The sequence below is a fragment of the Leuresthes tenuis genome, unplaced genomic scaffold (assembly GCF_036924035.1).
Source record: "Leuresthes tenuis unplaced genomic scaffold, fLeuTen1.0.hap1 SCAF_19, whole genome shotgun sequence".
Classification (NCBI taxonomy): domain Eukaryota; kingdom Metazoa; phylum Chordata; class Actinopteri; order Atheriniformes; family Atherinopsidae; genus Leuresthes; species Leuresthes tenuis.
In genome coordinates, this window is record NW_027325373.1 from 4,564,192 (window position 1) to 4,592,158 (window position 27,967).

General features: G+C 42.6%; 1 protein-coding gene across 1 annotated transcript; it reads left to right on the forward strand.

The window, feature by feature from the left end:
• Positions 1–1,947: 1,947 nt before the first annotated feature.
• On the forward strand, positions 1,948–27,860 carry niban2a (niban apoptosis regulator 2a). The gene is made up of 14 exons (XM_072371462.1): positions 1,948–2,233; positions 8,875–9,005; positions 10,823–10,951; positions 11,039–11,144; positions 11,861–12,031; positions 19,208–19,323; positions 21,739–21,843; positions 21,950–22,112; positions 24,108–24,295; positions 24,454–24,609; positions 24,833–24,946; positions 25,053–25,160; positions 25,321–25,432; positions 25,552–27,860. Exons 1-14 carry the CDS (start codon positions 2,179–2,181, stop codon positions 26,454–26,456), a joined length of 2,559 nt encoding a protein of 852 aa, XP_072227563.1. The 5' UTR covers positions 1,948–2,178; the 3' UTR covers positions 26,457–27,860.
• The last annotated feature ends 107 nt before the right edge of the window (positions 27,861–27,967 follow it).

A 27,967-nucleotide genomic window follows, 5' to 3' on the forward strand; every position in this document is an offset into this window, starting at 1 on the left:
TGAGGTTACTTAACCTTTTCCATCTATATGTAGCTATGATGCAGATTTTAAAGGCGCATGACTGCAGGGATGGATTCTTAATCTTACTTCACAGTTTTGAAAAAGAAAACTACTTCAGTCCGTGATGACTTTGGCTCTACTTTGCAGCAAATGTGGGGCAAATCATCACAATGGAGCTCAGTCAGTTTCCCATTAATTTGTTCCAATTTATTTAGCTGCATCTTGTAAAGTAGCATTTAGAATTCAGTTTAACTGACATAAAATAATATTTGTGCACCAACAAGTTGATTATCAAGAAGCTTTTAGCTGAAAACTTGACATATCTCAGCATGTGTGCAGTGTGTCCTTAGAAAAATGAGGCAACAAGACAAGTTGAGCACAGAAGAAGATGTGGCTTGTCTAAAAAGATGAACTGTGAGAAAGTGAAGTTCTGCAGAAAAAGGAAAAAATCCAGCAAAGACCTGGCAGGACCTGAGAGATGCATCTGGACCTTCAGCTGATCCATCTACTGTTGGCCCAAGCCTCATCAGAAATGGTCTCCATGGAAGGGTGGCTGTCAAGAAGCCATTCTTAAGGAAGGGAAACAGGGAGAAAAGGCTGAGCTATGCCAAATGACACAAGAAGTGGACTGAAAATCAGTGGCAACAGGTCTTATGGAGGGATGAATCCTCCCCAGAGCCCGGACCTCAACATTATTGAAGCAGTGTGGGATCATCTGACAGAGAACGGAACAAAAGGCAGCCGACATCCAAAGAAGAGCTTTGGGATGTCCTTCAAGAAGCCTGAAGAACTATTCCTGAAGACTCCTTAAAGAAATGACAGAAAGCTTGTCTCAGAGGGTTCAGGCTGTGTTGGAGAATAAAAATGTTCTTTCTAACTTTTGACTTTCAAACTTGTTGGAATTGTATTTTTGCCTTTTTTTATTGTATTTCTTTTTATGTCTGCACACGTTTCAGTAAATTGTTGCACCTACCTTCCATTTTTCTTGAAAAACATAAAGAAATGAGGACTGGCTCAAGACTTTTTTTGCAGTGCTGTATTTGCATGAGGGCTGTACTGTAGGTGAGGTTTAGCGGTGCTGCGTCACAGCAGGAGGGTTCGGAGTTCGTTTCCCAAATGGGGCCTTTCTGTGTGGAGTTCGGATGTTCTCCCTCATGTGGGTTCTCTCCGGGTACCTCCCACCATCCAAAACATGAATAATTGGTTAATTGATGATTCTAAAGTTGACTCTAAGGGTGAATGTGAGCATGCATGGTTGCTTGTCTCTGTGTGAGCCCGCCATCGACTGGTGACTCTCCCAGGGTGTACCCTGCGTGCTCGCCCAGTGGCAGCTGGGATAGGTTCCAGCGCACCTGAAACCCTGAATTTGATCGGGCATAGAAAATGGATGGACGTATTTGACTTTGGAGACTAACTTACCGTTTCCACATCTTAGTGATTAGGCTGCTTTAGTGACTGATTGCTGTTAATATGACATTTTTGGTGTGGGTGATATTGGGAAATTGACTACAATATTACAGGCCTCCATTCAGTGTTAGGGTTTGGTTCAGGAGCAAACTCTCCACAAGGCGGCGGCACAGATCCACCTTTAAGAAAAACACCAGGTAGACCCAGAGTAAACCTCTTTTCCCCCTCTCTGTGATAAACTTCTCTAAAGTATGTGGTTAGCTTCATCACAATGAAAAAAAAATAGAGACAATTTCTACACCGTTTCTCGCTTTTTCTGCAAGTTTAACACCAAACAAAGTCAGACTGGGACAATAAAAGCACTCACGCAGTACACTCAGTGAACACGCATGTTACCAGGCTCCTGGTTCTGGCCACACCCGTGGCAGGGCCGACTGAACACGTTGGACCAGTGATGACTCCCAGAGGGTGTGTCCAGCCGCTGTGAAAGAGAGCTGTGTTCACCTCCTCCTCTCCGGCTGGGAGTTGCCACCAGCCTGTCGTCAGTCCTCCTCCTCCTCAGGGTGTTTCTTTCTTTCTTTAATTTTCTTGGAGAAAGCGGGAGGGAAAGATACGCAGCAGGATTAGAGCCGAGCGCCTCGCGGGAGGACAGACAGACAGATTCCACGCGGGGTTTGCCCGGATCCTGGAAATATTACGGACACCGTTTTGTTTTTTATACTGAGAGCACAGCTGGGATATCCCCAGGATCTCTGAGGCTGTCCTGTAACCATGGGGGACGTGGTTTCCTCTCAACTGGATGAGAACAGGCGGGGGATGATCACAGGTAAGGAAGGGATGCCGCAAGGTGAGAGGGTTGAACTCTCCAAAACAAGTTGGTAACAATTTAATAAATGTTCTATATCCTCCATTATTACTGAATGTACTAGCCTGTTTCTGCATTTTAGTCCTTTGGACTCCAGTCCCAACGTCCAAACTGCAAAAAGACAAAGCAAGAAATATTCTCATGTGTATCAGTGCTGCTTTGCTCTGCACAATCCTCTGGATCCCTGCTCTGCTGCGGGCCTATTTCTCAGAGATAATAAGCAGGTTTCTCAAAGGGGAGCATGTTTGTGTAATTTTTGGAGTGCCTGCTATTTAAGTCTCAGACTGCTCCTGTGGCACACTGAGAACTCTGCAGGTCTGTGCAGTTATTCCAACATATCCTGGGAGCAGGAGGTTGGAAACTCCCCCATGACTCTGCAGATGACTCCTGTCAGTGGTAGAAATAGTTTGATGATGCATGTTTTCGTCCTGCGTGAAGAATTTGTACACTTGCACTACAATGTTCTGCAGGGCTCTAGCCTGTTTGTGTGCCAGCGCTGGCAGCTCTGCATGTAAGTGGAAACCAAAGATTATGTTCTTGCGGTCCAGACACTCATTCTGTTTGCTGTTGTTGCTTCTTGTAAACCAAAGAGAAAAATACTCTCAGATTAAGGAAGCACCTCCCTGTCAGAGGCTGCTTCTCATAGCATTGGGTTTTCTGGAAAATCAAAGAAACAAATTAATATATGTCAATATCTTTTGAATTCTAAGGGTCTGTGGCGTCTTCTCAGAATCCAAAAACCAAACTTTAAAGTTGTTGAGTTGAATTTTCTTTCTTAGAATGAAAATAATCTCCATTTACTAACTTTTAGGAATCTTCCGACACATCTTATGATCTTCCCGCTTGAATGATGTTGACTCGGGTATCATCATGTGATGTCACGTGAGGGTTTTAGCCATTCTGCCACGCTGCAAAGTTGATATTATTATGGTAGAAGTCAGTGGTGGAAACAAAAACATGATCTCCAGCTCTTTTTTCTTTGTTTTTGTTCAGTTTCAGAGTGGAAATAAAGGCACTCGAGGAGAACTGAATACTGGAATAACTTTGACCTAAGTCTCTGATCTTAATGAACTCGTTAGGACTTAAAGTTTTTCCCCAGTGCACATTAGCAAAAAGAAGTAGCAGTGAACGGAAATGATAGGGGGTCATGGTTCGGAAGACAGAGGACATTTTCAGAGGGAGCTCCCTCTTGGTTTGCTTAAAAAAAGGAAAACCTGCCCTGTTTGAAGGAAGATTTTGCCAGCTCCTGTTATGGTGGTGTACTGTTCTTCTGTACAATGAAGCCTGCATAGATGAAGCGGTTATCAGCCCTGTTCCCCCACCACAAGATTCAGCTTCAGAAATGTTCAAATGAACATCTAAACAAAGCTGTTGGATTTGCCTGTTCAAGGCGTCCTGTGGGATGGACGGAGCTGAAAAACAAGCAAAGTTTTCTTTGGAAAGAAAAGGTGCAGAATTTCATGAAAAGAGCAGCTGTTAAAGCACAGGGTGCCTCACAGTTTGAAAGGGTTGCGATACGATTATAAAATGATAATCAATACTTTTTTTATTTTCTTTTACAGGATTTTTTTTATTCTCACCTACAAGTTACTTTCACAGCCAAATAGGAGACATGTTGCCAGGAAGGTTTTATTAGTGAACACATTTCTTGGCACTGAAACATAACCAACAGAAAATAAAAGCATATTCTGAGTCATTAACAAAGTCACTACCAAAAACAAGCAGAATTTTAACCAACATCCTTATCTGTGTGCAAAGAGCTCTACAATCACTCATTCCCTGCTCTTGCCCAGCATATGACACTCTATCTGCCGGTCATTTGTAATGAAGCGTGCAGTTGTGGTGGCAAAATTCTGTGGAAGCGTAGCACGCATCGCAAGATAGAGGCATCCTATTTCCTTTTTTAAAAAATGATTCCATAACTTTGGTTTTGTTCTCCTTTAGGATTGGGCGTTGTATATCGATCCCAAAGTGTGCAACACAGGGCAAAAGCCCTGGTTCTAAGACTTGTATTTCACTTCACTCCTTCCAGGTTGTTCAATGCCTGTTCAATGGTCCCATGATTAGCAGCATTTACCACCTGTTGATCTTCATCTTTCCTGGGTGGAAATATGATATTTTTTCTCATGTTGAAATGGAGCCTTTTGCAGGAAAGATGAACAAAACCCACCGAAACAAGAACTGAAAAGCAAGCGTTACCAGGTCCTAACCAATAAAGGGTGCCGAAAGTATTGACTTTAATTTCCATGCCTTTTGGGAAGCCAGGTTATGTTTTACTTGATTGGCAGTTTCACAACAAAAGAAATAGTTGTTTTTCTGGTAGAATACCTGTAAGAGTTCAGTTCTTGTTTTTTTTTTTTTACATTATGAAACCAGAGGGAAAAATACACCTGGGGAGAGCAGTCAGAGGGAGTGGATTAAGAGTGAAGCTGCCGAGGTTCAGCAGGTAGAAACATGTCACAGGGTTAACAGCAGAAACCGCTGTCTGGTTCTCACACACCCTCCCACAGTGTTGTCTCTACCAGTGACTCTCTGTAATTGTCCTTTGTTTGCATGTGTGAACCAATAAGGAAACAAGCAGCGTGTCCTTTGAACCACAAGTGAGCCTTAAAGCTATCACTTGTCCAGCTCTGACTTAGAAGAGGGTGTTCACCCTTTTGTGTTTGTGTTAGCGAGAGTAGTCAGCTTTTCTATGTGCCAACGAGATGATTCCTCCACCCCCTGCCTAATTGCATTCTTAATAAATAACCTCCTCCCAAATGAGCTATTTACATCAGACATGCAGTGTGCAATAAACAAACACTTCAATGGAAGTAATAAACTGAAATGTTAACTGCCATTCAAATCGAGTATTTTAGAGACACCTGGGAATATACGCCCACATGCACACCAAGATGCTGCGGAAGGTGCTCGCCATTTGCTTCTTTTCTCATAACCTAAGCAGGCCTCCAAAGTGAAACATAGCAGGATTACATAAGACAGACCACCTGCTTCCTTACCTCCTTCAAGTTCATTCGCTCCAGGAAAAATCTCCACTTTGAAAGAATTTCCACCCTGAAGCTTTTTTTTCTTCATCGCACACCTTTTCCTTGGTACTTTTACCTCATACAGTAGTATAAACAAACTGTAAAACACAGCAAGCTTCCTCTTTTAATTTAAGTTTTGCATATCAAAAATAGTCTAAATCGTCTGGTCTTTTCTAGGTTTGAAAACAGGACGAATACAACCACAAAAGAAAAGAATCAAGGTGTTGCAATGATCCAGTCAAAGTCCAGACCTCAACCTGAGTGAAATGGTTTCCACACCATTGTAAACAAATACCGAAAAAACTTTAAGCAATTTTTATAAAGAAAGGAAGAAAGAGCGGGCCAAAACTCCTCTACAAACGATCTGAGACACTGAGAACGTCATACAGGGAACAGTTACTGTGATTTACTGCTACTAAAGGTGTTTCTACAAACTGTAGAACTGTGGGACTGTTTGCCTTGTATGTGTGTCTTTAAACCTTTACTTCAGTATTTCTGGTCTCATAACCTCTGATCTACCTGATCTACTTTGCTAATTGCTCGTCTGTACTCACACGAGAGTATGTCAGCTTGCAGAGGAGTCAGATTTTGTCCTCGAGGGGAAAGAATAACTTGCTCTTTGCTCTGGTATTTACATTTGTGTTTTAATTATTGGCGAATAATCTAGTGTTGATTGTTTCAAACACGTGGAATTAACTGCAAGACAAATGGCACGATTGAGTTAATGCCGTCTCACTGATAGTGTCTGCAGCGGTTTTACAAGACAGAAAAGTGGAAGGCAAACGATAAGTTTGATGGAGGGATATACTGTATAACAGCACTGGCTGGCTCAACCTACAACATCTATGTTAAAATGGAGGGCTATGTCTGCCATTAGCTGGCCTTTGTTTCAAAGTACCCACAAGTCTTTGCCCATTAAAGCCTCCCAGTCTGCTGACTTTGGCACAGCAGGACGACCGGTGGAAAGTACCACGTCTCTGCATATTTGGAATGCAGGCAATATTAACCAGCAGTTATCTGGTGGAAATTTACTTATGATGCAGAGGGTCTCTGTACGAAAGCAAATTTCTGAATTGAAGCCATAAATCATATTTTGTCCTGACATGTTTCAGTCTCAGATGCATCTGTTCAGAGACTAAATCAGTCAGAATGCCGATGGAGCAGCGTTTCCAAAAAGGAGAATTGTAATCAAAGAATAAACGCATAAGATCTGAGACATTCATAGCCAACTTGTGGATCTTTACAGTCTGCAGTGCTTGCTGTTGTAGGGCTTGTTTCTGTTAGTTTCTGCCATCTCCAACCTGTCCTCCCATCCCATCCTGCTGTGCTATGGTGTTTTTAATAAGTGTGTGTGTCTCTGTCCCTTTCTCCTCCACATTCTGTCCCCTGTCTATCCTGTCCTGTCAGCTCTTTCCTTCCTGCTCTCCCACTGCAGCCTGGCTCCCTCCTTCCTGCCCTGTTCCTTCCATAAACAGATCATAGTCAACACTGTCTGCTGCTGACCGAGCCAAACACTCTGATCGGCTCGAGGATCAACTTTGTTTCCCGCCACTAGAATGTGGGAAAAGCTTGAGTCCCCTCCAGCAGGTTCTTGGAGAGTTTACTGGGATGCTGGAATGCAGTGAAGAGAAACAATAACTCTGATTTACTGGAAGAATCTGCTTTCTTTTAGAAAAAGGGATTGTAACTGACTGCACCCAATTATTTTCATTACTGAAGGATCATTTGAGAAGGACAAGTCTGAAAATAGTTGAGAATACATTACTGTGCAACAGAATTGAACCTCCCCTCATTTCCTCATATATATGGGAGATAAGTGTTTTTTTGGTTGATGTTTGTTCCTCAAATTTTTTAAGGACACACTGCACAATATGCCGAGACATACTAAGTTTTCAGCAAATTGCTCTCAGGGAATCACAGAACAGGGAACTAATTGCTTGTCTTTGAGACAGGTCACAAGTAACAAAGTGCCTAAACATACGATTCAAACTTGTTTGCTAGCTGTTTGTCACCTGCAGACACACAACTAGGTCATCTGTTGACCTCCTCTTTGCTTGAATGATTCACAAGTCAGCATAAAGTGGCTTAAAAAAACAAACAAAAGAAACCACATTCCTCTAAAAAAAGGTCAGGTACAAGGACAGAAAATGAGAGAAAAAGCAGCCAATGCCAAAGGAACAAATTAAAAAAAGACCTTCGTAAAGCCTGAAGAACGATTACTCAAGACCATTTCACAAGATTACAAGAAAGTCTTGCTCTTTGCAAACAAAATATAAAGAAATGAAGGGTGGATCAAGAATTTTGCCCAGTGTTGTAGCTATCGCAGCTTATTAGAGTTCAGATGAATGACTTTAAGGTCTTGGTTTGTCCATTCAGCAGCGCTAAATTTCAAAATGGTAAATATGAGAAGAAACGTGTGTAAAAACTATCAGTGTTCCCATTTTAACTAGAAAGGCTTAAATCATTGGCTTGAGCATATCACCGTTTAGAAATAACAGATTCCTAAATAAGCATAGAGATTATCCAGAGTAAAATATGAATTTAACCAAGCTGATGATCTGGGGCCACCTCATAGGTCACATCAAGGTTCAGCAAAGTCATGCGTCATCCAAAAAGGGAAGTTTTCTGACTGCCTGAATCAGGTTTTTCCATAACTACACCAATAGTTTTTTCCTTGACTGATGACATAGACATGCAAGATAATACCGCAACTCCTCAGGCTCAAATTGTGAAAGAGTGGTTCAGAGGACATGAGACAGACAGAGTCCTGTCCTTAACCACACTGAAAATCTTTGAAATGTTTTGGAGAAGAGTTTTTTTACGCATGTCGACTCTCCCATCATCAGAGCTTGGCTGAAAAATATATATGAAAATATATAGTCCAAAACGAGTGCTGTGACATGGCAGGAGCTCATCAAAATGAATGTGAATGTGTGCCACGGTCAAAGCTAAAGACGGTCCAACAGTGTGTGACTTTCATATGGATTCTCACTGCAGTGCAGCTGTTCACATTTACCAGAGTCGTGATGTATCGAGCGATGTGTGCTGATAAGACACAAGAGCGCATCTCTTTTTCGTGCAGCATGAAATGCTCATTTTTTATTTTATTACTTAGCAGGCTTCATAAAGAGCTGATAGCTGTCGTGAAAGGGCTTCAAATTAGCATGGAAAAGAGACATGTCCCCGCCACTCATCTGCATCCAGTTGATATTTACACCAAAGACATTCAAATAGCTGCACTGGTGAGCATTGAAAAATATGTCTGAAAGAACTTTAAGAGGACGTCTGTCTTGTTAGGAAAAGTTTGATTCATTCACTCCTGACTTGTGTTGTTGGAAGCGTCATTAACTTGTAATTCTAAACCTAAACTTTCTCCTTTTAAGTGTTTCACCAAATGTCTGGAACTTTTTCTGACTGTCAGAGATATAAGATTTCCTTGTTAAAGCATTCCGCTGGGCCCAACAATCTCTCCCTCCTCTGTGTTTCAGTGCTAAAGAAACATAATACAGTTTGTGTTAATCGTGTAGTAGAGCAGGAGTTCCCTGATCCCGTGTGTGTCTGTGTGTCCTCTTGCAGCTCGGACCAGTGATGTGATGAAAGAGTTCAGTGATGTGTACGAGCAGCAGTACGCTGTCGCTCTCTTCAACAGCGTCCGCTTTGAGATAGAAGGAGGAGGAGGCCCACAGTCCCAGCTGCTTCACAGAAAGGCAAGTAATAAGTAAAGTTGCAAAACAGAAAGAGATTGATGCCCACCAACTCAGCCCGATTTTACTTCCATCCTTTGTCATTTTAGAAGGATAATGCGATGTATTTAATGCCAAACTAAGCTAAGTATTAAGGGAGAATTACACTTTATCACCACTTATTTTGTTGGTTGTAGCATCAATAATACCAAAGGTTTTAGGGGTCAACACACACACACACACACACACACACACACATAATATATGTAGAGCCTAAAACCTTTTGGTAACTTTATCAAACAAACTATCCAAATGATCTACACTTTATTCGCAAGTAAAACCTTTGAAAGTAACAGTTCTGCTCTTCGTCTATTCTTTCCTATCCAATCAAGTCTGACGATGTCTCTAAACGTACGGCTCTTTAGGTTTCTTGACCCCCTTTTGTGGCTGTATTACAGTATTGCCCTCGTTTTTTTATGTATTGACAGGAAAACTGGAAATAGGTGCTGTGGTGTACTGAGACATGCTAACATCCCACTCCAAAGGTTGTCTTTAGGTGTTGGCTGCCTTTTGTTTCGTTCTTTCGAGATGTTGTCCCACTCCACGATAGCACAATATATAGAAAATGCATCAGTATCGAAAAGGCATTTTTGACTTCAAATAGAACAAACGTTGGTGTATTAATAAGGGCTGCATTCCACTCCTGCTTTTGTGCATGTTCTACAACTAACTAACTCGCACAGGTGTAGAAGTAGCATGCGGCTCTCATTAATACGCCTGAGATAAGCACCACTTATTTAAGTATTAGTTTATATATCAACAGTCATATCAGCATTGCAATGGCATTCGATGTCACATATTTTATTAGCTAATATTGTGCAGCCCTGTTGAATTGCTTCTTGACAGCCACCCTTCCATGCAGACAGCAGATAGATCAGCTGAAAGTCCAGATGCATCTCTCAGGTCCTGCGTCAGGTCTTTGCTGGATTTTTTCTGTATTTCTTAAAGAAATAACCTTGAGACACTGTTCGCCGTCAGCAGGTAGTTTCTTTAACGGCCCCCGCTTCTTGTTTTGTCCTCCTTCTGCCGTCTGCTTTACCTCTCAGCGTAGTTCGTGCCCCTCGCATCTTTTTGGTTAATGAATGGGATGAAAGTTACGTTTTTGTCTGTGTTTTCAGTTACTGGAGGGAAAGTGGAGCACATTTCACACATGAGCAGAGATGCGGTTTCTGTTGTGGCAGTTCATCTGCTCTGGACAGATCTGTTTTTTTTTTCATTCACTCTCACAGAGACTGCTCAGATTCAGCTCCTCGTCTGAATTATCCCATTTCTTTTCGTTTCTGTTTCAACTGGATGAATTTCTGACAACCCTCTGAAGGGTTTGTAAAGCAGCGTGAAAGCGGTGAACTCTCAGGTGGGCAAATGTGTTAATTAACCTGAAGTCAAAGTAAAATAAGAAAATGGACATTTTGCAGCAAACAAACAAACCAACCGGTCTGTTTCAGACTCTTTTGTGTTCCACTTCTACTGCCTCTGTCTGCCTGTCTTGTTCTTTTCTTCCACTCTGAGCAGGGATTATTTGATCTGAGACAGGAAATCTGAAAACAAAGTGGGTGGTGTGCATCCTTGTGTAAACACTTTTGAGTAAAACACTCCTCCGCTGCATGTCTGGAAAAACTCTCGTTAAGCTTTAAGAATCTCGCATCAGTTCTCACATTCAAAATGTCTGCATTGTGAAAGAAATAAATCCCAAACGTCTCATTAATAGTGGTGGAATAAAATAAATTCTTACTGGATTATGGAGCCATGTTTAAGCGTGGAGTGTGTATGTGATTTCTCAGGACCCTCTGGCAGGCCGCTCCATCTTCTCAGGGAGTCTGTTCCAGTACCTAGAAGAGAACCGGAAGTGGAGGAACCGCTTTGTGTCTGTGCCAAACAGCTACACCATCAGCCTCTATGAGAACAAAACAGTGAGTGAATGTCTGGCCAAATCGCTATTTGTCATGATGATTTAAGCATTTGTGTTAAAACCGCTTGCCTTCCTTGTCTCTTCACAGGCACATGACCGGGGTCTGCACCCAAAAGTTACCATCAACTGTGCTGGGTACAAGGCTCTGACCTCCATGGAGGAGTACATGGAGCTGATGGATGGCAGCCTGCCAGGTTGGAAAATAACAAACAGATACCAATCATTAAGCCGACATTTCTTTGAATTGTACAACCCTTTTTCGAGTACAGTTTGGATGCCATGTGAGAGAGAAATAAAAACAGACTGTGAGAGCTGTCACATAACCCTAAATTTGATTGGGGAAAGAATGCAAAGTCAACATTTCAAATCTTGAAACTGATTTTGACTTTGATGCAGGCAGCGTTTGGAACTGAGATGTGTTTGTCACTGTGATGGAGGGTTACATTTTTAGCAACAAGCTGTGTTCACTGATGGTGTTTTTACTTTTAATGCCACGCTGCTCGACAGCCCAAAGATAACACCCATTCAGTGTTGATTTTTAGCTTTTCTCCTTACCTACGAGGGATTGAGTGATTTTCAATCGCCGATAGATCGAAGGGAGCACCGTGATCTTTTTTTCAAACTGCGATCTTTAAGGCGATCTTGAATTAATTTAACGCCATAAGATGTTAAAGAAAAGATCTCTAGAACCTGCGCTTTACTGTGTACTTAAAAATGTTTCTCATGGAGCAACATGTCTGCACACAGAGCCCTTTGACCCGTGCAACTGAGGAGTGAATATTAAACTCTTAATTACACTCTGTTGCATCTTTTTTTCCTTCTCACTTTTTTTTCGGAGGATGCAGGCTCTCTTTGTCTCTGTTCTTCATCTAAACTGTTCTCTGTTGTTCTATCATGTGACTTGTTGCAGGTGTCAAAGCCAAAGTGAGCAGTAGTCCGTTCATTAAGTGTGCGACCCAGTTCCCCCTCATTCTGTGGCACCCCTACGCCCGCCACCACTACTTCTGTGTGATGACTGAGAAGGAGCAGAAGAAGTGGCACGCTGTGCTGCAGGACTGCGTCAGGCACAACAACAACAACGGTAAACCATCACAAAGGCAGTTGTCACTTTGTATGTTAAAAAAAGTTAAGATATAAATGGTATGAAGGCATGATACTAAACTGAGTTCAAAGCAGGTTACAGTGCGTGCACACCTTTTGAACAGCAGCAGTTCCTTGCTTCACAATGCTCCACCCAAGTCATTTATTGCTTCTTGCTTCTTCTGTACCTTTGTTGTGGTTCAGATATAGGCGTGTGTGCGTGTGGGTCATAGTCTGAAGCCTTCAAATGCCATCAGAGTGAGTCGCAGCAGGAATTAAGTGTGTTCTTTTTTTCTTCTAAGTTTGGATACTGTGCACTTTGTTGTCATTAGTTGTCAGTTGGTTTTAGAAATATGTTGAGTATTTTACAGCATGTTTTCACACAGTGTTTATCGTTCAGTCAAAAGGTGAAGCTGTCAACCTAACAGCTGATCTTTGTTCCAACCCTCCCCTTTGGTCACGAACTCTGAGAAGTTGGCGAAAACATTCAATCGCAAATACAAGCGGCAGAAATGCGCTTCCTCCAAATGAGTGACTGGCTAGACCCCAGAAGAAAAGGTGGGAAACTTGGTTAACCGGGAGGAACTCTGGGTAAAATCTCTGCTCCTCTGCATTGAAAGGAGCCAGTTGAGGTGACTGGCTCATCTGACCCTGGACCCGCTGTGGCTGGGACCCCAGGAGGTGGCTGCAGAGAGGGAGGCCTGGTGATCTCTCTGCTCAAACTGTTACAACCTGGACCTGGATAAAATGAATGGATGGAAAAAATGAGTATAACTGTAGGTCAAAATGAAGCATTTGATCCATCACTGTGGTCTCATCTCGAGCCATGAATGTGATCAAACAACAGTGCTCCGGTGACATTCCCGATCTGGGAGGATTTAACTTTCTCATCAGTGTGACTGACATCAGCTGAAGCTCATTCTGACAGACTTCCATTTCACTGCTGAGTCAGTTTATCCCCAGAAACATTACAATACAGGTGCTTCACGTCAGCTGCTGTTTTCTCCTTTCATTGGACTGTTTCAGAGCTTTTGTTTGAGCATTCCATCTGTATTCAGGAGTTATTGGTACTTTGGAGGATACCGTGCTGCTTTTTGAGCAGGATGTTAAAGGATGTTTGTTTAATCAGGGTGGAGAACCACTCTTGATCTGTACCTTTTTGTGTTGGTATGAATCATTTGTCATTGTGTAATAACACAGAGGGAGGAGACATGCTGGTGGACGTACAACCATGATGTAACCCATCCCTCGTTGTGTCTTATACCACCTTGTGTCTTGGCAACACAAACAAGTGCAACCTTTTTTGCAGTGGCACACCTGACTGGCCTCCTTCTGACTATATTACGTCAAGTTTTCATTTCTGACTGCACAGTCAGTGTGCTTTACTTTAACCTGAGAATCGTGATGAGCAGGAAACAGAGGGAAGGTTGATAAAAATCAGAATCTTTCAAAGATTTAAAGATAAATAGACACCAAGGTTCACATTAGATGGCTTGTTTGGGTCTTGTTGGCTGGCAGGGCCGTTGCTGTTGAGATTTTAGATCAAGCGTTGATTTTCCAGTTCCTGAGGTAGTATTCTATCCACACAGCAACATCTTTACAGCATGGCACCCCTGTGCAATCTGATAAACACAGTTTATCAAAAAATAAACAATGAAATGGATTATTTGGGTGAAATATAAAAAAGGGATGTGAGGCAGGTCTGAAGGCGGTTTCTTTGAATGAAATCACTGGAATGCCACTTCTTTGGTTCTTCTTGTATCCCTGCAATGATGACCAATAAGTTCCCTTCAAGAAAGTTCTACTGGTCACACCACAATAAATCTTAAAATGATTTCACTACTTTCACAATTTATCTTCATCTGTTTTTGAGCCAAAGGTGCCAGAAAGCTGGATGTCTGATGAGCGGATTCATCTTTTGCTAATGTCAGTTTGCACTTTACATCATAAAAAAGTATAAGTATAAGTATAAGTATATACAACTGTATATGACTAAGAAGCCCACCCATTCTTAGTAAAGGCCTAAGGGTTAGGGTTTAGGTTTAGGGTTTAGAGGGTTAGGGTTACGGGGTTAGACTAAACTCTACTGGCTACGTATGTCCACTAGCTCCATCTCTATGGAATAGACTCTGTTCGGACTACTTAAAGAGAACTTGTCTCTTCCTCTCCACACCTTCAGCACTCTAAAGCAGGTTCTTGTACGTGTTTCAGGCTCCATCATCTGATGTAAACTGTATTGGAATGAGGCTCTTTTGCTTCTCTTTGCCTGCTTAGCATGCAGTAAGTAATTGAGAATAGTTCAAGCCGAGTGTTGGTCTGTCAAAATGCCTCACTGATCAGGAGTCTGATCTTTTGACTGAGCATTAGCACGTCACGTCAGTGGGAATCCTCCCAAATATGCCAGGTCTGTACTTACTTTAGTACTTTTATTTATGTTTGTATGTAGGTATTTTTTTATTTCACAAGAAAGGACAAGACTTCCCCTTAGCTGACCCTTGTCTGTCTGTGGGTGTGCACACGTACATAATTATAATGCTGCCTGCACTCTTAGAACTTCAAGGGTTTAGACAGCTTTGCTCATATGTAATGAGTGCCTGAGTTACCTGTAATTGTCCATCCAACTGAGCGTGGATGGATCATGACGTACGAGGTGTCACTGTAATCATCAAGTCAGCTGCATCGAATCACACAGCACCTGCAGAATGATGCCAGTCACCCTTGCACTGTAGTTTGAACAAATATTTCCTCGGTAACTTGCAGTACAAACAATCCTGTACCACAGATTAATACAGCGAATGAAACAACATTCTGACTGTAGGCACATAAACAGGCTGACAAAGTTGCTCAACCTGATTCCGCCTTATTTTGCACTCTGGCAACTACTGTGCTGCTCAGCTAATACACTTATGTGTCCAACTATTTCAGGATAACGTTCGAAAGACGTAAAATCCCTCTCCCAGTGTATTACGTCTATGTCACTCATTACTCCCAAACACTATCTGTTTGGACATGCTCAGTAAATGCCAAAGCCCATGTTGAACATTCCAGCTGTGAGGCTTGGCTTCAGGAGAATGTTGCAGGGAACAGAGCCTGTGCTGCTGTTTTGCTGTCCCCATGACTTGTGAAAGTAACCAACGTAGCTCTCTGCGTGAATTGGCATTCATGCAATTCATGCCTTTTGCTTGTGTTGGCACGCCCTGTCTCACCTCAGTCACAGCAGAGAAACCAGAACCAGTAAAAGACTTTTCCCTTTCCCCTGAGAGGATAAATGGTTTTATGACCTGACCCACACTCTCTCTGCATTTTCTTCAGTTAGCTCACACACGTTCTCTATATGTTGCACTTCAGGCCTAGTACGCAAAAATTGGTAGCAGTACATAGGCTTGATGCAAAGCAGTTCTTTAGCTGAACACAGACACTATTCAGCTGGCTCTGATAAATAAAAACCACAAGTTAAACGTTCACGCTGGTGCATCAAAGGCTTATTTGAATCCACTAAAGCACCCCTTGTTTTATCCTTAATAACTCTCCAATAAAACAAGTAGCTGCTGCTTTGCATCACCTTAACAGGTTGATTTGCAAAGTACCCTGTTAATCAGTTGTGCTAACAGGAGTCCCTCTGCACGAAACCGGTCTGCTGTGTTTTCACCAAAGAGTTCAAATATGGGGGGGCATTGTGCTGCTTGAAGATGAGCCCTCAGAGGCTGAATTACAAGCTCATAACCAAACCAGGCTTTGATCGATTGATTTATATGACAAAAAAGCGTCTGTCAGTTTACGGTTATGCTACATATTGGATGTGGATGCAGTGTGTAACATTTTAGACATCAGTTGTACTGCTGAGGACTTGGAAAGTAGCTTTTCAGCTATAGAAAGACCAAGCAACAGCTCTTTTTCTTATCTATTTAATTTAAGTATATTAATAGTGACAGATTTAGGTCTGTCAACAATTGTTTTCAATCAGTTACTCTACCAATCGTCACCTTGAATTTATCCAGTAACCACTTGTGTTATAAAGTGTAGGCCAAAAGCTGTGTTCATCAAAGTTGTAGAGTTAAGATGGCAGGCGATGTCTTCAAATGCCTCATTCTGCCCAACCATGTCGAGGAGTAAAATGTTATAGTGACGAAAACTGGCTTCAGTAAATCAATAAAGTTACTCACAATCAACTCATAATCAAACTGAGTTATAAAATTACATTTGAATTAGTTTGAACAAATTAAGAGAATAACTGATTTTATTTCTCCAGCAGGCAGGTCTTTTTTGCTGGCTGCAGGGCATCACAGCTGCACATTAAAAAACGGCTCCAAGCTGTCTTTGGCCCTCTACAGAACTATCAATCATGGCTGACTTACCACCCCCACAGCTTATAATACCAGTCACCAACCTCCTACTCTGATCCACAGACTTCAGACTAATTCTACTCAGCTACGCAGTGCAAATTCAAAGGGCGAAGAAAGCAGCTGGCTTTATGAGTCCGAAATCTGACATCATCGACTCTTGGTGCCATTAACGTACTGATTACAGTCCCAATATACCAAACAAACCAAGACAGGGTCTGTTGAGTTCATTCATTCACTCCTGGACACTAGGATCTAAAATTGCATGTTAGGACTCTGCTCTGTCGTGGTTGTGATGTGTCTGCAGCTGGTGGTATGTTTCAGTGGGTGTTTTTTTGGACTGTTGCTTTGCCCTTTGGGTCTGGTTCCATAGGACTGCACCATATGTGGAAACCCCACTCATGCGTGTCAAGGGGAGCGGCAGTGTGCAGTGGGAGCAGTGTGAGCGAAAGAGATAAGTGTTTGAAACCTGCTCTACTATAAATCAGGTGGTCTGAGCTGAGGTCAGACCATTTATGTCTTTGGTATCCAACATTGTCTAAACTATGAAGAGAGCAATATTTGTGGATGTGAAGGCCTGGGAACTCATCCCTGACTGCAGCTACTATCCCATGAACCAGAGCGTGGTGAGAAAGGCAGGAAGGGAAATGCCTTAAATAAAAAGACTGTGGTAAGTGCTGCCACATGTTCTATTAATACACACCACACACACACACACGATACAAATAGACTGTAATCAGCTCCTTGATCTAGCTTGGTTTAGACACATGGAGAATGTTTAGACATTTTCAGGCTTTGCAGACTAGAATGTCAGATATCGCACTGCAGATCCTGTACTAATACATCCCTGAAAGGTTTACACAGGGTGCCACAGGCAGATTGTGCAACAATATGATGCCTTGAAACAATGCTTGAAAACCCTGCTTAGTTTCTGAGATCATTTGAGATGGTTTGATGCTGGAAGTGGCCGTGAGCCTTTTGCAACAAATCCATCTGCACCTGTCTCGTGTGTTTTTATGTTTGGCACATCAAACCCCTGGGATTCTTGCACATTTCTTAAGACCAAATTATTCCATCTCCTTCCACCTAGATGGCTTCTGCTGGATGCAGCTATCTTTCAGTCATATCACAGATTCTGAAATTAGACTGAGGTCTGGGTTTTGACAAGGCCATTCCAAGACATTTACATCCTTCCCCTTTAACCACTCAAGTGTAGGGTCATTCCGGACAGTGAACCTCTGTCATAGTCTCAGTTCTTCAGGTGGCAAAAACTCCTCGATCCTGAGAATTTTCCTGTATTTAGCACCATCCACAGTCCCCTTAAATACATGTCAACTGACAAACATCCACACAGCATGAAGCTGCCACCACCATGCTTCACTGTGAAGATGATGGCTTTTTCTTTGTGCCAATAAAGTTCAGTTTTGGTCTGATCTGACCAGACTTCCTCCTTCCATATATCTGGCCTGCACTGTCGGCCATCATCTGCCCTTATCATCTGCTCTCAGTTTTTCCATCACAGACTTTGCTATGATGATGTTCTACATGCTTCTATTCATAGCAAGAATGCGTGGAAGTCTGCTTATAGTGCATAATGTGACAGGAATGTCACCTGCTTGATGATTGAGTGACAGTAAGTTGTGTGTTTGAAGCTTCTTGCATTGTTGGATGAGCTGTTCTGAGTTGAATTTGAAACCGGTAGATATCAGGTGCATCTTATAAACATGTGTCTATGCTTATTTAAAGATGGGATTTTGCCAAGATTGGATTTTATCTTTTGACAGCATCTTATGTATGGCAGAGGAAGTGAAATTACTGCATTCATGAGAGATAAGCTTTGTCACAAACACTTAGAAAGCCAATTGTTCTGGTGTTGACGTGTAAATGATTAATTGTGGATGCTGAAGAGTCTGGAGTGAGGACAACAAACCGCAAGCAAGTCTGCTGCTGCATCCTTGAGATACTTTTAACTGGATTTGACCTCCAAATGACGGTTGGCCACCTGTCAACCCGCCTGTGCCCTTTTATTTTTCCACTTTTCCCATATTATCACGCAAACAAAAAAGAGCCCAAACCTCTGCTTTTTAGCAGGGTTAGAGAGCTGGAGGCAGAGACGGCTTCCTGTCTGGCTCTGGTTCTCCCCCGCCACAGTTCTTGGCAACTTCCTGTCTTTGTCAGCCTCTTCTGAGTCACACACTTACAGCGAGAGACGGAAAAACTTCACTGGCCCCTTTCTGTCTTCCCATTTGTTTGCGCCTCAATAAAAATCAGCCCCACAGCAGCTAGAACAGACACCACAGGGATTTAATCACACATTATACACATTAACCTGTCACTGAAGTGTTTGGTGAGAAAATCTTAATTTTTGTCTGCTTCATTATAAACTGAAAGTACATTTATTTTTTATGCGCCAGGAGAAAACACAACCGACTTCAGTTACAGTGTTTTTTAATCCCCTGAACATAACCGATTACGAACAAGCTTCCGAAAACCTCACACAAGTTGCAGAGCGCTTTCTGAGCTACTTCTACCGTCCTGTCAACTGGGAGAGAATCTGTTCAACAAGCCAACATCTTCCTCTTTTGAAGGATGACACAGCTGTGGATGATACACACATGGTGTGTATGTGCTGTTGACCCCCTACCTGGAAACTGTGGCCGCTGAAGTGACTCAGATATTATGGAAACTGTTTGTGTGGGATTCTCCAGGAGCCGATGAATTTATTTATTTAGTCATTACAGAGCATTCTGAAACCTACCGCAGTACAAAGTAATCAGGAATTGTTTAGAAAACACACACAACCTTCCATCTTCCTGTGATCTTTTCTGCCCCGACAGGTCTTCCGGAGGACTGCACTGTTGAGACGCCCGCCTTCACTGACTCTGTAAGACTTTACAGACAGGCCAAAGGGCACTATGGGACCTGGGATTTGATGTGCGGAGCACCACCACAGGTCAGGATCTCACATTAATCACAGTGCAACACGGTTCAGAGGCTGGCTCTTCTAAAGCCTGCAGTCCATTCACAAATAACTCCCACAACATCTGTCAGCTCAAATCATGCTTTATTGTGGACTGTGTACTTAATGGGCCACACTGTAATTGTGAGTTGGATCGACACACCTCCATCTGAGGGTATTGTGACTGAGACAATTTGTCTTCTGCAGGTCATTGCATAGAGAAAAAGGAACAGTAGGCTACAGGAACATTTTTAAACACGAACATGAATGATATGGATGGGCAGAAGGCAGCGCTGCTCACCAGAGGACAGTTTTCTCTCATGTAACTCACAGAAATACTTCAGAGCACACACTCTCTCCTATTATCAGAAAATCAGAATGCACCCACACAAACCTTCAAAGAGGCCGTCAGCCACAAGAGGCCCACCCAAACACACACTCACATACACACAGTTGATTGGGATCTCCCTTCCGAGTTCCTTTTTGTCTCTGCCAAAGCTTATTACCTCCTTTGTGTGTTTATGGAAGTCACCTTCTCCTCATAAACTTCAATCATTCCCAGCTGTGTCCCAGTTTAACTGTAGTAGCCCAAATATTACATCACTTACCAAACCAGAGAAACAATACACGTGTCACCGTGTTCATAATTAATTGGGAATCATATTAAAATGTAACATTATAGGTGGACGTAAAGAGTCCCACAGTCTAAATGATAATAGTTCTGAAAGGGCCAGATTACCATGGTTTCTTTCAGTTTTCTTTCACTCTAGTCAGCTTTTTGGTCACTTCCTGTTTGGTGTTTTTTTCATGCTTTACTATCAACACCATTATCTTAACATAAAACTCTGTAATGGAAATATTGAGACGGATAGACTTCATCGTGCAATTAAATTATGGTAAGTTTACTGTGGAAGGGCTGCCCATCCAGTATAACAAAATGTGTTAATCGTACCATGAAGCTAACTTAGTGAGAAACAATCATGCGAATGAGATGTGAGGAAGTTTATAGTATAACCATCTCCACAGGACCAGTGAGGACTGATTGGTTCAGGCTATTGCATTTATGATAATGAAACATGGATAATCTTCATATTATAACTCTATTCACTGGGCGAAAGCAGTATAACACAACTGCTGATTAAAATTGCTGGGTTTATCTAATTAAACTGAATCTGACCTTAAGAAAAAGACCATTTCATGAATTTGATTAATAAATCAATGCCAGAGGATGACAGATCAAGAGTCAACAAGCTATTCAACACAAAAAAAACCTGACTATTCATCAAAGAAAAGGAATGATATAATGACTGAATGCCATGTAGTTGTCGCACTGGTTTTAGGATGCTGGTGTTGTACATTAGTTACCAGCTCACCAGGACACTTGATAACTGAGACGTTCTCTGTGTTATCAATAGCACTTGGGATTTACCTGCCATGATATTTAACACTAATATGCAGCTGAAGCTTTACAGTTCTAATAAGCACACAAATACCAACAGAGGTGAGGAATACAGCACACTGGCAACAGGTAGCTTCACAGGACAAGAGGCTAACACTTAACCGCAGTCTCAAGAACACACACAGGTGTGGGAACTCCCTCCAGCCATTAGCTTAAAGCGCTGTTTGAACCCAACAAGTGACACACACAGACACTTAAAAATCCTCCGTAGAGCAGTACAGGACAACAACATAGTCAGACAGTTGGCAGGCTAGCTTTGCTATGCTACTAAGTAACAGACCTAAATATCTATTTAGACTGTGTGACATATTCACATGGCGAAGCTGGAAAAGTACAAGCTGCATTCCATTTAGTGAAGGGCTGGCTGTTGTATACACATTTACTGGGGCACCTAAAGGAACTGGTTCATTTTTTCCACTTGTGCTTATCCTGCTGTGATAACTCAGAATATCTGCTATGAAAAGGGTCTTTTACTAAGCTTAATGAATCCTCAGTATATATATATTTTTGAGAGATAAAGCAAGGTCCTCCTAACTAGTTTAAGAGGCTAATGTAAAACTTTTGAGAGGAGATGGTCCTTTTCCTTTTAACCATGATATTAAATACCAAGATGTTATGGGTTCAAATTGTAGTAAAAGTTGATGAGCTTTCTGTGTGTTGCTGGTACCATTAAAACCAGCCTTCCTGCTGCTTTGTGCCCAGCTGTGTGTGAGTTCAACCCCCCCGCTGCAGCCATGTGACCATACAGGAAAGATGGGCTGGATTATTTTTCTTTTTCTTTGAATGTTGGGTATGTGCTGATGTCTGTCAACTTGGCTTGTTACCGCACTGGTGTGTGACTGAAAACTGACATGGCAACATATCTAAAAAAATAATGTAAATACACTGCATCTGAACAATGCATTACAAATGTCTAAATTACATTTCCACTGTATGTTATGTGCGTACAGATTTTGGCTAATCTGGTGATGGAGGTTCTCCACCCTGAGCTGAGAAATGTTATCGGTCCTCGTCTGAAGGGAAAGATGCAGCAGAGGCAGAGGAACTGGATGTTGGTGAGTTTCTGTCAGTCTGTACAGGGCACTGCTTACATGCTGTTTGACCACCGAGTCAAGTGTTTTTTTTAAACCATGTTTGGCCTTAAACAACTGTTTTCGCCAGATCTCTGATGCAGTGTACAAGCAGGTCCTGTCTCAGACCACCGGTCAGTACGATGCTCTGGCGGAGGCCTGTGAGGCCCATAGAGGGCAGCTAGATGCGAGACTGCGGACTGACATGGACCAGATCATCACATCAAAGGAACATATCAGCAGCAAGATAAGAGGTGGTCTTTTCTGTGAGCTTAATCTGAATTTTCTTTTTTAAATAATTGCGGAGATAGATAGTATGTATTAATGCAATTCAGATAAAACAATTAAGTGCAAAAACAAACAAAATAATATGGATAATATGCACCATAGGGCAATGAATAAAGACATCAACAAGAGAAAGAAAAGTGAGGGTATTTTCATGAAAAATAATACCACTAATGGCTTTTAAAGAGCCTGTATTTGTCCAATTTACATGGTCATGATTTTAATTCTAGAGTCCTTCCCTAAAAGCCCATTTGCAGGGCGAGCTGCTCTTGAGATGTGCCAAACTGGCTACTAAGCAGACATAAAGTGTTTCATTGTGATGTGATTACAGAACAGAAGAAAATCCTGGACTAAAAATTTAGCTTTTTGGTGTGCAATTTGCAGACTGTTTCCATGCACAAAAAGCATGGAAAAGCTCTGCTAATGTACTGTGAAACACATGACAGATTAGAGAGAAAACAATGTACATCAGCAAAAAAACTCATTAAATCCAGTAACTTTTGGGAAACAGCTTCACGCACGCTAGGCCCCGTTTTTCTACTGGGACATCTTTGTATGCAAAATGACTTGGTTCACTCTGTGCTCACCATCATGTAACAATCTTCTTGACCTTAGGTGCACTCTGCATCGTTCACCCACACGTGTGCTGCCTTGACATGTGGCTGTGGTTTCTCTGGTTCAGAAATATTTAGAACAGCACAACACTCAGTCTGAATAAGACAACAGTGCCTAGGTTATCTGATGACTTTGTTTGGACATCTGGCACGAATACAGCCTTTCCTCTGTAATTAAACTTCCCTCTGTATGCCCCGTTTTACCACCTGCACTTTCTCCTCACAACTTCTGCTTTGGATCTACGTCAGCTGTTGTCTTTGGTGATTTCTCTGCTATTTTAACCGGAGGACTTGAGCAGTTATCTGCTGCCTTGTCCAAAGTTAACTCAGGGCAGGCGGCTCACTCTGTTCACGGTACCCATTGAGCTGAAGTGGTTGAGCTGCATTCCAGCACTGTGGGGACCATTTCTGACCTTACGCTACAGATAAGACTCACCACCACTAAAACAGTGTATTTCAATGCAGAGGTTTGACAGCCGGCCATGATGTTTATTTTGTGGGGACATTTTTTATCCAAAAAGGTGAAAATGAAAGCTGTTGGCCATCCACGGGAGGATGTGTGTGTTTTTTTTATTCCGTCGTGTGAAACCGAGATATCTCACCATTTGTCTCGTCAACTTCAAGTCATTTGTTAGTATGAACCCGTTTTTACAAGCTAACAACACACACCAAAAAAAGTTGGACTGGCTAGTAAGAGTTAAAAAAACAATGGTCTCTCAAATCCGTGATGACAAAAAGGTCATTCCAGTCAAGAACTGGTACAAACACAGTATCAGCTTAAAGGTGTGTCTGAGGAGGAGAGGGGGGGCAGGGGATCTCTGGTGTGTCAACAAATGGGTGAGAAAAGTGCTACTGAAAGAAAGATCTGCAGGGATTTGCATATTTGTCACATCCTTTTTTCCAACAAGACGATAGTCACTGGACTACAGTCATGAAATGTCTCCAACAAAAGGATGTGTGGAAAACTTAGAAGTTAATAATGCAACAGTGACGAACACATACTTTTACTTTTCCCAATTTGTAGGAATAATTGAACAAGAAAAAACTTGACATGCTTGGTATCGTCAATGCCAGAGCACCCTGTAAGTGTTGTGAGAGGGGCCAGTGGCGAAAGCCTTACTGTCTTAACTCTCTTTTGACTGCGTCACAGCCCTACAAAGAAAAAAAATGTGTGTATGAGTTTCGCTGAGGCTAAACACATATCACGGGTTCATACTGTCTGTGGTGACTTTTCTACTGTCCCGATTTTTTCTAATTTCAGGCTGTTTGAGATACACTGTGAGGACTTTTAAAACAGGGCGAGGCCTTTACTTTCTTTCTATTTCTCTGTGATTATGTTTTGATGTGCAGCTCTGGTGCTGCCCAAAGCAGAGCAGCTCCTACGGGCCAGCGTCCAGCCCTACATCAGCTCCATCCTGGAAGCCCTGATGGAGCCCACCAGCCGAGGTTTCTCCGAGATCAGGGATGTGTTCTTCGAGGAGCTGGTGGAGATCAGCAAGAATTCACTTAACGGAGGAAGCAAAGACAAACTGGGAGAAGTGAGTCACATCGTGAATATGATGAGTGTCTCTGGTCTGAGCTGCACACACTGACTAATCCTGGACAATCAGCTTATCCTTTTTCTGCTTTGGTGTCAGTTTTCCTCGAATGATCCTGAAACCTTGCCATTTCCCTCCACCGTCCGTCTCTCTTTCAGCAACTGGAGAGGCTGTCCATGCTGGCCTTCCACCCCGTGAAGATGCAGAGCTGTTACGAGAAGATGGAGCAGCTCAACCTGGAGGGGCTGCAGCAGAGGTTCGAAGTTTCGAGCCCGTCTGTGTTCATCAGCAGGGCTCAGATCCTCATGAGAGAGGTAAGTCAAAGTGTCAGATGCCTCACAGTCGACAGTTCGCTTGAAAACACTCCCAAGTTCCAAATAACTAGATAGACTTCAGCAACCTGCTCTGCCTGTGGCGAAGTCTCTACTACCACCTGCTGGACAAAAAGAATGTGACAACTTGTCAAAATGAGGCTGAACATTTCTTAATCTGTTCTTAGAGCCGTTGTATGACTTTTTTTCTCTTAACTTTTGACAGCAAATGGACAATGCAGTGTACACATTTGAACAGCTGCTTCGTCAGTCTATAGAGGCTCAGGGGGAAGATGACTTGTGCAAGACCATACAGAGATGCCAGGACAGGGTTCTCAAGGTAAAACAGAACAGTAGAGAAAAAAGGGACAGATCAAAAGACAAATAAATAGATAAAGTGGATGGAGTCACTGAGCTTTATACATGTTTCTGTTCTTCCTTGTCAGAAATACGATTACGACAGCAGCACAGTGCGCAAGAAATTCTTCAGAGAGGCGTTGCTGCAGATCATCATCCCCTACATGCTGCAGCAGCTCGCACCGTCCTGCACACCGGTGAGTAACACCCAAAACTTACTCCAAGTACTTTGCATAGCAGATTTTTTTAAAGTTAAAAACAGTTAAATAGATCAGATTGTTACTAAATGCAACTGTTGGCCTGTTGTTACGTATCTGATTGCTGAGACGTTTACAACCCCGATCCCTCTTTCCTCAGGAGCTGCCTCGCTTCAAGGAGCTCATCTTTGAGGACTTATCGCGTTTTCTCCTGGTGGAAAATATGTACGAGGAGGTGGTGCTGCAGTCTGTCACCAAAGACATAATGATGGGTGAGGGCCACAAAGCACCAAGATTTAGAAGCCGCAAGCAGTGGCCGGCAATTTTATATAATTGAGGTACATTATCTGGCCTACTTGCTAACATAATGTCTGATTCTTGTTTTGTCCAGCTGTGAAGGAGGCAGCTGTGCAGAGGAGACACAACCTCTACAGAGACAGTATAGTTCTAACCAACAGCGATCCCAACTTGCCCCTGCTCGGGGAAACACCCCCGGTGGACTGGGCTGCCAAGTTTGGGGCCAATGAACCTGATGGCTCTGTCGGCACTGAAGTCGAAGGAAGGGGTTCAGGGAGAAGACGCAAGCAGGTGGTGTCCATGATACAGCTGGACGGGTTGCCTTTTCCCTACGAGTCCTGCATGGAGGTCCCAGGGGTGGAGCTTATTCCCGAGGAGGACAGTGAGGTTTGTGAGTGCAAAGAAGACGACGATGAGGAGGAAACGGATGACTTAGGCCCATCTGAGGAGCCCAAGTCTCCTGATAGTGTGAATGAAATCAGGGACTTGATTAATCCAGTGGTGGAGGTGACGGTGCCCGCGTCACAGGAGAATCAAAGTGAAGTGACAAACGGGACAGAGCCAACCATCGGCATCATCAACACTGAGGATGGGGCGGAGGAGGAGGTGTCGCACGTCACAACCATCGTGGAGGAAGTCCCCAGCAAGTCACCGCGAGACAAGATGTCCCCGCAGTCAATCCTTCAGGAGCTGGTCGGAGGCAAGAAGCAGGAAGCAGAAAATGAGCATCAGGACGAAGCCGCCATCCAGAAAGCCATTGAAGAAATGGAGATGGCGGTGCAGGAAGACGACAGCGACAGGATTGCTGAGGCCTCGGCAGCAGAATCAGATTCTGAGTTACCACCACTGGTCAAAGACTCCAGCTCACAGTACGACAGCGGCTTCCAGTCACCAGCCAATGAGGGGCTGAATGAGGGAGAGCCTCAGCCAATCACAAATGGTCTGAACGGAGAGGACAAAATAATCGACCCCGTTGAAGTGGAAGGGATTTTAGCGTAGGAAAACGGAGCACACACGCGCTCACTTGGAAACTGGGGAAAACCACAGAGTTTATAAAAAACAAACATTTAAAAACGTTTAATGAAAGAGAAGCCCCTCCCAGCCCGACCCCCTCCACCACTCTGCAACCCTGAATTGGACTGGGTGGGTTTAGAAAATGGACGAATGGATGATTTACAAGTAAAAAGGTTTATGTTCCATCTCAGTGAAAGTTAATGTTGTTTAAGGCTGGTCTACGTCAGCATTCTTCCCACATTTACATCTTAAGATACTGTGTTTCAGCAGCGGAGCAGAGCAGGCGCGCTCACTGGCCTTTAGCCTCTGTCTGGGCAGCAGGGGGCATCATAGGAAGACTTCACTTTTATTCTGCTCCGTGTAATTATTTCAGCTATGTTTTCAAGTAATGCAGTTTATTTTTGTAAAAGTTTCCTTCGTAAACATTCCCTTTGTTTACTCTGCGAGCATTTCTCATATTTCCAAGTGGCCTCCATGTTTCAACACAGTCTGCTGGAGGAAATAACTCAGAGCTTTTGTTGATGGGTTCTTCAGTGTGGGGGATTTGATGTACTCATCATTACATGGTAGATATTTAATGTTTGCTTTCCAGCTCACATTATATTCCCACTGTGTTTATACAGCTTTATTCTACATATCACGATGATTAAGAGTTCTATTAAAACCTATGTTTTCTTATTTAAATCCCTCTCTAAACTATTTACCACGAGATATGTTTATTTTAAGATACTTTTCGTATAGTTTAATAGGTTTCCAAGAGGCAACTGTTTAATTTGTTTCTGTGCACATCTAACAGACTCACGGTTAGTGTAAGAACTGTAGATGCAGCGTGCGTTTTCACACCATCAACATAAGGAAACACTTGTGCAAACAGGAACAATGCTATATTAAATACTGAACAGGTTGCACATGAACTCTTCACTAACATGGGAACTGAATTCTGATAAGAGAGCATAAGAGGATGAACGACAGATAAAGCAGGAACATGTGTGCACAGGTTTTTCCAATTAAACGTAGGTCCACGTAAACTTCTTCTGTGTGAAATAAGTCACTTTTGTTATCAGCACTACAGACACTGATGGGCGAGTTTGTTTCATTCTCGTTCCATCTGCAGCCATCAACCAAGCTGTCATGTTACGCTGAATGCTGAGCACACGGTTAGAAGGCCCTCGTTCCCCTGCTGCCGGCGTGTTTCAGGCACATCAGTCAACACTCAGATAAATATCTGGAACTCTTTTATTTCCAAAGAGAACACCACCTTCTCTTGTTTATTTATTTTATAACCTGTGGGGTGTGTTCGCCTTCCAGGGCTTTTGTACGTGTAAGACGTTATCTTCCTGAAATCTATATTTTGAAATGGATGGTTAATAAAAAGATTTCAGCAGCGTTCTTCTTCTCTTGTTTCTGTCAAACAAGCTCTTGGACAGTAAATCGGGCCGACTGATCAGATTTCGGTCCGTATGCTTTTACAACATGATTGGTTATAAAAACAGTTA

Excerpts from the sequence above, each read along its gene's own strand:
- niban2a (XM_072371462.1), top strand. The coding sequence starts at position 2,179 with ATGGGGGACGTGGTTTCCTCTCAACTGGATGAGAACAGGCGGGGGATG. Across the intron at positions 24,296-24,453 it reads GCAAAGACAAACTGGGAGAA|CAACTGGAGAGGCTGTCCAT; the intron begins GTGAGTCACATC and ends TCTCTCTTTCAG. Across the intron at positions 25,433-25,551 it reads CACCAAAGACATAATGATGG|CTGTGAAGGAGGCAGCTGTG; the intron begins GTGAGGGCCACA and ends TGTTTTGTCCAG.